This window comes from Equus quagga, chromosome 14 (assembly GCF_021613505.1).
Source record: "Equus quagga isolate Etosha38 chromosome 14, UCLA_HA_Equagga_1.0, whole genome shotgun sequence".
Taxonomy (NCBI): Eukaryota; Metazoa; Chordata; class Mammalia; order Perissodactyla; family Equidae; genus Equus; species Equus quagga.
Genome location: NC_060280.1, coordinates 8,512,246 through 8,520,987, shown reverse-complemented (window position 1 = coordinate 8,520,987; position 8,742 = coordinate 8,512,246). Strand labels below are relative to the sequence as shown.

Genomic DNA, 8,742 nt, shown 5'->3' with positions numbered 1-8,742 from the left:
AAAAAATAGACTTTAAAGCAGAAAGGTAGTCACTACAAAATAAACAGTCCAACTCATTAAGATGATGTAACCATTCTGTATTTGTTTGCATGTCATAAAATTGCTCAAAATACATAAAACAATTGATAAAATTTCTCGAACCAGGATGATAGTGAGGAATTTCAACACTGCTTCCTCATTTATTTGATAGGACAAACAGAAAAAAATTAGTAAATATGCAGAATAATTGAACAAAATGTTAACAAAGTTATTTTTCATAACATACATAGAATTGTGTCACAAAATTAGAGAAAACACATTCTTTTCAAGTACATGTGGTATATTTACAAAAATTGACCACTTATTTGGACAATAAACTGAGTCTCAATAAATATTAAAGATTCAGTGTAATATAAACTACATTTTCTGATGAAAATCAAATTAATTTGGAAAAGAGTAACAAAAAGATAATTTTCTAAAAATCTTTATTCATTGAGGAATTTACAAAATGATTCTAAATAATTCATGGATTACAGAAGAAATCATAGTGGAAACTAAACCATAAATACTTGGAACTGAATGATAATGAAAATGCTACAAATCAAAATATGAGACTTGCAGTGAAAGCAGAACTTAGAGGACAATTTAAATGCTAATATAATAAAAACAGAGCAAAGTTACAAATGAACTAAAAGTCTTTGCTTAAGAAGTGAGGAAAGAAGAGCAGAATAAAAGCAAAGAACAAAATAGATAAAATAAGAGCAAAAATTTTTGAAATAGAAAAAATGAGAAAGTGTTAGTTCACTAGCAAATATTATGTAGTAGATAACATCTGGGGAGACGAACCAAGGAAAAGCAAAGACAGAAAATAAGGAAATAAGGCATAAGGAAAAATAGAAATAAAAATGAAACAGAATTACAGATACACCAGTGATAAAAAAAAAAAGGTAAGAAAATAGTGATAAAAAGGTAAGAAACAACTTTGTTCCAATAAATTTAAAAACTTGGATGAAATAAATTTTGAGATAAATGTAACTTACTAAAACTGACTTAAGAAGAAATAGAAAGTGTGAACACCTCTAACAACCACTAAAGAAACTGAAATTGTAATTAAGTCCTTCAATTAAAGAAAAAAATCAGGCTCAGATTGTATTTGAGGATAATTCTACAAAACTCTCAAGACACTGATCATTCCAATTGTATAGAACTCTTACAGAGAACAGGAAAAAGCAGAATAGTCCCTAATTCATTCTACGTGGCCAATATAATCTTGGGATTAATTTCAAATAGAAGAAGCGTAAGAATAAAAAGTTATAGGTCCATCTCACTCATGAACTCAGAATCAAAAATATAAACAAAATGTAAACTGAATTGAAATGTATTAAAAAGTTAATACATCAGGGGCTGGCCCCGTGGCCGAGTGGTTAAGTTCGCGCGCTCCTGCTGCAGGCAGCCCAGTGTTTCGTTGGTTCGAATCCTGGGCACGGACATGGCACTGCTCATCAAGCCACGCTTAGGCAGCATCCCACATGCCACAACTAGAAGGACCCACAACAAAGAATATAGAACTAAGTAGCAGGGGGCTTTCGGGAGAAAAAGGAAAAAACAAAACAAAAAATGCTTTAATAAAAAAAAAATAAGTTAATACATCTGACTAAGTTGTGTATCCCAGAAATGCAATGACAAATTATCATTAAAAACGTTAACATAATAAAAGTGGGAAAAGATCTCAACATTTTCATCCCATTACATGTAGGAAAAGCGTTCAAGCAGCATTTACTGAGAACTTACTCTGTAATAGGAGCATATTTTCCTTACTTTATTTTTAAAGTCTAAACATGAAAATATTTGATAACTTTAGAAAATCTAGAAATGGTAAGTACATTTAGTATAGCTATGGAAATAGCAGACATATGACCAAAAGATGGAAAGGAATACACAAAAACAAAAATAGTGCCACGGTAACAGGATATTCCTTTAATACTATTATCATATTATTTATCCAATAAAAGTGTATTTAAAATATTAAACTTCCAACCTTGTTTTATTTTTAAATTTATCTTAATGGTCAAATCTTAATGATGAGTCTTTCTTAGTTCTTATTATACCTTCATGCACAGCTGCTTTTCATGAATACTAATAAAGTGTGGATCATATTTTACAAACATTTATTTATGTGTTTATGAATTTAAAGAAGAGAAAATAAGTGAATCTGCCTGTTTATAACTTCTGACATCATTTTCATATTCATATTTCATATTTAACTTTTTCCTTAATTATATTAAGTAGTTAGAAAAGGTGGAATTTTTCCATTTTATAGATGAATAAACTCTGATTTAGAGAGTGAAATAACTTGGTAAAAGTAACAGCAGTAGATAATAGCCCAGATTTAAACAATATTCAACAAGTTAACGCCTCTTGTGTGCCAGGCCCCGTGTTAGAGTATAAAGTGGTGATATGGACCTTTTAATTCAATATTAGTTTTCAAATCACCAACCCACCTCCCTAAAAAAATCGTGTGAAGCTAACAAGTTAGAAAAGATCCAGATCCTTGTTGACTTCACCACCTAAGAGCCATACAATGCTGGACAAATCACTATGCTATCAGCTCCTTGATGAATAAACTGTGAAGCTCACAGCACAGTGCCGTCTTACAGTTATATTAAGACGTTCTGCTAAGATGATCTAATTGTAGAACTTTGTAAACTATAAGACACCATACAAATGCAAAGCCTTATTTATTCACTAGAAACCAAATCCTTCCCACTAGAATCAGAACCTTAATAAACAGCCAGACAACAGCAGTTAGTTTCCAAATATTCTAAAATACTCAATAAATATACAATCAGCCCAAGAGTAGTTCTAAGAGAGCACCGAGATATTTGTCCTTGAATATTCTAACAGGAAACGACAGACATGCAGTCATTTCATCTGCTAGCTCACGAGAAGCTCAAATTTTTATTCAATTTCCTATTCCTTCCTCTCATTTTTCCACCTAGACATAGATTCCTAGAGGGATAATAAGATTATTACTAGACTCAATAGCATCTTTCACATCTTTAATTTTGTTTAAAATGAGATAAAGAATACAGATTAAGGTTCTAGTCCTGGCTTCATGTATTCAAGCATTTGGAGCAGCTACCACGTCGAGGCACTGTGCTAGGCTCTGGGGTAAAAAAAATCAAGATACAGCTTCTGCTCTCACGTTGCTGATTTTCTGCATGCCCTTGAGCATTGTACTTAATCTCTTTTAGCCTATATCCTGATTTATAAGATCAGTCTTGGTGCAAAGATTAAATAAGATTATCTATGTTTTGAACATAGCGTGGAGCCTAAAATAAAATATAGTGAGCAGAAAAACATATTTTAAAATTTTCTTTATCATCTATATCAATTTTTGTCATTTTATCTTAAATAAGAGTATGCAGGGGCTGGCCCAGGGGTGTAGTGGTTAAGTTTGAGCACTCGCTTCAGCAGCCAAAGGTTTGCAGGTTCAGATCCTCAGCGTGCACCTAGTACTGCCTGTCAAGCCACGCTGTGGCGGCATCCTACATAAAATAGAGGAAGACTGGCACAAATGTAGCTCAGCGACAATCTTCCTCAAGCAAAAAGAGGAAAGACTGGCAACAGATGTTAGCTCAGGGCCAATCTTCCACACAAAATAAATAAATAGAGTGTGCAGTGTAGCTACAGAAATACGGGAATAAGCTTACAAATTGTCATTCTCTAAAACTAAAGTTTAGGGTTATGAGCCAATATTAGGACCTGCTAGGGTAGAACTCTTCAATGGCTTATGTTTCCTGAAAAAAGACTTTATGTAAGTGATAGAAGGAATTGTCTTTCTTCTTGCATTAATGGCAAATGCAACCTAAAGAATGGCCCACATGGCCTAGAGCTAGAAAAAGGAATCAGGCTACAGGAAATGAGAACTTGCTGGTGTTAACCCAGGATCATCCAGAAAAGTGTACTTACTAGTGGAACAGTAGCTTACTCCAAGTTCTACTACAGAATTAAAAATTCTACAAGATTATACATCTCCTTTGCTCTGATTCCATTGCTGGAATTGGAAATTAACTTTCTGAGTATCAATGTTTTCCAAAGAATCTTGCTACCAACTAACTTGGATATGGACAAAAATATCTTAATGAATGGAAATTATATCCCCCTAACAAAAATGCATCAATTTTCTTAAGTTTTCTTAATAAATTTTTCTCTGGTGATCGGGAATCACTCTGCCAGTTGTGGAGCATCTGGGTAAACTCACAAAATTAGATTGCTACACATGCCAAATATTCTAAACTGTCCCCAGAGGGCAGTCACCAAGGGAAAAATAAGGGAATATAACTATTTTAGTCTAAACACTTCATTTAACGTACGAGGCAACTGCAACATCAAGGTTGTGACTTCTTAACCTAGTCAACGGCAGAAGAGGCACCGAAATCTGGGTCTCTAATTCAGAAGTTGGTTTTGATTCTTTTACCATCAAATGCAAAGTTAATATCCAAAGGCATGTACTTGTATTTACTATGCTTTAAACAATCTTTTTCCCGTCCTTAAGTCAATACTTTAAAGTACTGTTTGGTCTTTCCATTTCAGAGCAGTAAGTTGCAGAAATGAGAAACAAACTTTCTGAGTAACACAATTTTAATACATGTTGATGCTGGTTAATTGGTTAGGACATTAGGTTAACAGGGCCAAAGTCTAGGGTTTAAACTCCAAATAGGCCAGTTAGTTTTTCAAACCAACATTTCCGACAACAGTCGTTGGTTAAAAACTGTTCACTACTTGGGTGGGAAAATCCTAGAAAAGTAAAATACACCGATAGAAAAAAGGTGTCTGTTTGTCACTTTAAAGCTGCTTTTTCTTTGAAAAGTACCTTGTTTGGGGCATTCTTAGAAATGGGTCTTCTAAAAAGCAAACTATTGTTAATTTTATGGCTTTAAGTAGGATATTTCCAATGTCACCTCCTCCATCCGGAAAATCTATGGCACTCTAGTTACTTTACATATTTATAACTCTGAATTATAAATACACCTATTGTAAATTAGCACCAAAATTATTTTGGACACATGAAAGTAAAGATTTGGTGGGAACACTGGAATTTTAATTTTGTAAACCATTTATTCGAATAATCAATAACAGAACGTGGCGCGAAGACAACTGGGGCCTGGGCTGAGACCTCAAACTTGTCGTTTCCCAAATGCAACGTCATGCACCAGTCCCAAGAGCTAACAACAGGTCTGTCCAGATGCTAAGACCAGGGACCTCGAAATCTCCATCCTGCGCCTTCCAGGACTCCAGCGCAGTCCGAACTTCATCCTTCAGAGGCGGCGGGGCCTGGCAGAGGCTTTGAAACCGGCCGTACAGCTCCTCCCAGGGCACGGCCTGGGACTCCGCTCCCACCCAGACGCCTCGCTGCAGGTCGTAGTGCAGATGGCGCCCCCAGTCCGCGAGCAGGCCCAGGTAGACCCGGGAGAGCTCGGGGTGGCGGCCTGCCACCGCAGCGACAACGCCGGCGGGGAGGCGGCGGCAAAAGGCAGCTAGGATGTCCGACTTGCCCAGAAGCCACCGGAGCAGCTCATGGTGCCCCTCTCCGGGCGTGTTGGGGGTGCCTGGCCCCGTCTCCTCCTCTTGGGGCCGCGGGCTGGGCGGCGACAGCAGCAGCGCGGCCGCCAGCACCTTCAGGAAGTTGTCCTGGGGCCCGCGCTCCCACAGGCCGCTCAGCAGCCCGCCGGGGCCCTCGGCCTGGGCGCCGGCCCGCTCCCGCAGGCGCCCCAGCAGCAGCTCGGCCTGCGTCTTCAGCAGGGCGTCCTCCTGCACGACCGGGCTCTCCTGGTAGCCGTGCAGGCGCAGCACGTGCACCGCCGCCCGGCGGCGGGCCAGGTGGGCCAGCCGGCCTTGCAGCGTGTCCTCGTCGGCGCCCGGCACGCCCGGGCCGGGAAAGACCTGCTGCAATAGGGCGTGCCAGACGGCCTCCCTGAGGGCCCGGTTCTGCAGCAGGCGCAGGGCCAGCACGAGGTCGCAGCGCCCCAGGGCCTGGAAGTTCGTCAGGCCCGGGTCTGGCGCCGGCCCAGACCCGCTGTCCTGCCTCCACTGGCTCTGCAGCCGCCGCTCCAGCGCCGTGCGAATGCGGGCATGGCGGCCGAATCGCCGGTGGACGTGGCGCAGGTAGCGCGCCCACTGCAGGGCCCTGCGCACGGTCGCGGGGTCCCAGGTGCTGACGTGCGGCGTGCGCGAGACGGCCAGCACCTCCGAGAAGCGCGCCAGCTGCTGCAGGAGCCACTCCATGGGGGCGCGCCGGCCTTACTTCCGCCTCCACCTGGGAGACGGCGACTCTCTGCGTGCCGATTGGAGCGTCCGCGAAATGATACGCCTCACTGCAAGGCTATTGGTCAAAGTTCCTGTCAATCTGACAGCTGCTTTCATCCGGGTACCTTGACTCCGGGAAATTTAAACTGGGGAAGCGGTTCCAAGGTTCCACTTTCAGCCCCGATGTTGGGGAGGCTGTCGGGACAGGAGAAGACAAATGTAGAGCATCCAGGTAGGGTTCCCGGAGCCACGTGCGCGATGCTGCGCTTCACGGAAGTCTCCGTGCTTCCTTTCGTTTTGGAAATAAGCCCTAGTAGAAATTTCCTGAGCTTTGCCCGAGAGAATGTGTGTTGAGGTTTATCAAAATCGGGTAACGCCAGAGACAAGCAGTTACGTTAGCCTATAAGACATGCTGTTACCTATTAGGTGAAGTTTTCAGTTCAGTTTAGTAAAATGTACTGACCTCCAATTAATGAATGCCAAGCACTGTGTTAAACTCGGGGCCTTCACATTGTTCTTTCATTATTAGAAGCGAAGCCCCAAAGACATTGAATCAAACAAAAAACTTCGAGATGAATACTTAACGAAAATGTTAAAGGGACTTAAAATTTTATTTCAAAGTTGCACAATTTTTTTGTTTTCAAAACAACCTTAGTTGACTCTTATTTCACTCAAATGGCACGTAAGAACATATAACAAAAACCAATGTTTGGCTGGAGATTTCAGGAAGAAAGAGGGGAAAGGAAAAAGGACCCATTTCTGGAAAGTCATCTGGATCATTCACTCTTGTATGCCGTCAACAAATATTTATTTGCTCACTCCTAGGAGCTGCATTGTCCAAACCCCACGATTTCTAACTTACTGAAGCTGATGACATGGTAACTCATCTAAGCTGAATTTCTTTCCAACCCCAGAGACACTAGTCAAAACTATTCTAACAAATAGGCAGAACTGGTGTTTTGTTTTGCTTTGCTTTAACAAAAAGGGGAAGAGAAATGAAGAGGAGAGTCATTTTTCATTTATTAGAATGAGCATTCCCTCAGCTTTTAAAAAATGAATAAATAAAGCAGTGGTGCTTATGCTATTAATTCAGTTTTATTATTTGCTATTTATCACTTAGCCCAACTCTTATTTGGTCCTGAAGAGGTTACTTGATTTTACCCTAAGGATACTGTGTACCCTAAAATGCATTGTCTTGGCCACTGGAAACTCTGGGTCACATGAGCACAGCCTTTAACAAATGTACAGGCTTCACTAACTCATTTATGTATTTATTCTTATTTGAGCACTTATGTCACATAGTGTAAGATTTAGGAATAAATTAAATAAACGTAGTCCTGGTCCTGGTAGAGGAGTTCATTTCCTAACATTTAAGAGAGACATTAAACAAATAACCTCAAATGTGACAGGCTATAATGGAGATAGGCCAGCAAGACTTAGGTGATAGGAAAGGCTTCTTTAAGAAACTGACTTTTGGGGCCGGCCCCATGGCCGAGTGGTTAAGTTTGTGCGCTCTGCTTAGGTCACCCAGGGTTTCACCAGTTCCTATCCTGGGCATGGATATGGCACTGCTCATCGGGCCATGCTGAGGCGGCATCCCACATGTCACAACTAGAAGGACCCACAACTAGAATATGCAACTATGTACTGGGGGACTTTGGGGAGAAGAAAAAGGGGGAAAAAAAAGAAGATTGGCAACAGATGTTAGCTCAGTTGCCAATCTTTAAAATAAAAAACTCTTAACGGGAGTCTAGAAATAAAACATTAGAAAAAAAGAAAAGAAACTGACTTTTAGTCTGAAAGCTCAAAGATGAGTGTTGAGAAAAGTTTTCAAGGTCAAGGGAACAGTTAATTTGCAGGTGCCTGAGTTAAGAAAGCCCAATCCATTCAAGGAGGTGAGAGAAGTCAATAAGGTGGCCTTCAGTTCAGGACGGGGTGAGACCTGATGGAAGAATTGTGTGGATTAATTTCTCCAGCTTCATGTCTTTCCACTTAACTATTTAAAATTTTATTGTAAAATCCTTACTTGAGCATTACAATGTAAAAATTTATACATATTTCACATTAGCCTATTTTCATGAAAGAAACACATTATCTATGAATTTTTCCCCTTTACAAGAAAGAAAATCCAAGTCTTTAGATCTTCTCCTGTGTCCATAAATTCAACATCATTTAATGAATATTTATTAAGCTTCTACTATATGTAAAGATTAGGGACTGAAAGACGATTATGACAAGGTCCTTCACTTCAAGAAACCTACGTTCTTGAAGCAGGGATGGGGTGGGGCACAAAAACACTTAAATATACTGCAAATCAGATTGTATGTGTTTTTTTGTGGGGGTTTTTTGCTAAGGAAGATTTGCCCTGAGCTAATATCTGTTGCCAGTCTTCCTCTTTTTGTATGTGAGACACGACCACCGCACCATCGCCACTGACAGACAAGTGGTGTAGGT

The 8,742-nt window shown here is 40.3% G+C and overlaps 1 protein-coding gene across 1 annotated transcript; it reads right to left on the bottom strand.

Annotated features, from left to right (window-relative positions):
- Positions 1-5,080: 5,080 nt before the first annotated feature.
- FANCF (FA complementation group F) lies at positions 5,081-6,273 on the bottom strand. The gene has a single exon (XM_046637709.1). It carries the CDS (start codon positions 6,265-6,267, stop codon positions 5,188-5,190), a length of 1,080 nt encoding a protein of 359 aa, XP_046493665.1. The 5' UTR covers positions 6,268-6,273; the 3' UTR covers positions 5,081-5,187.
- Between the last annotated feature and the right edge of the window lie 2,469 nt (positions 6,274-8,742).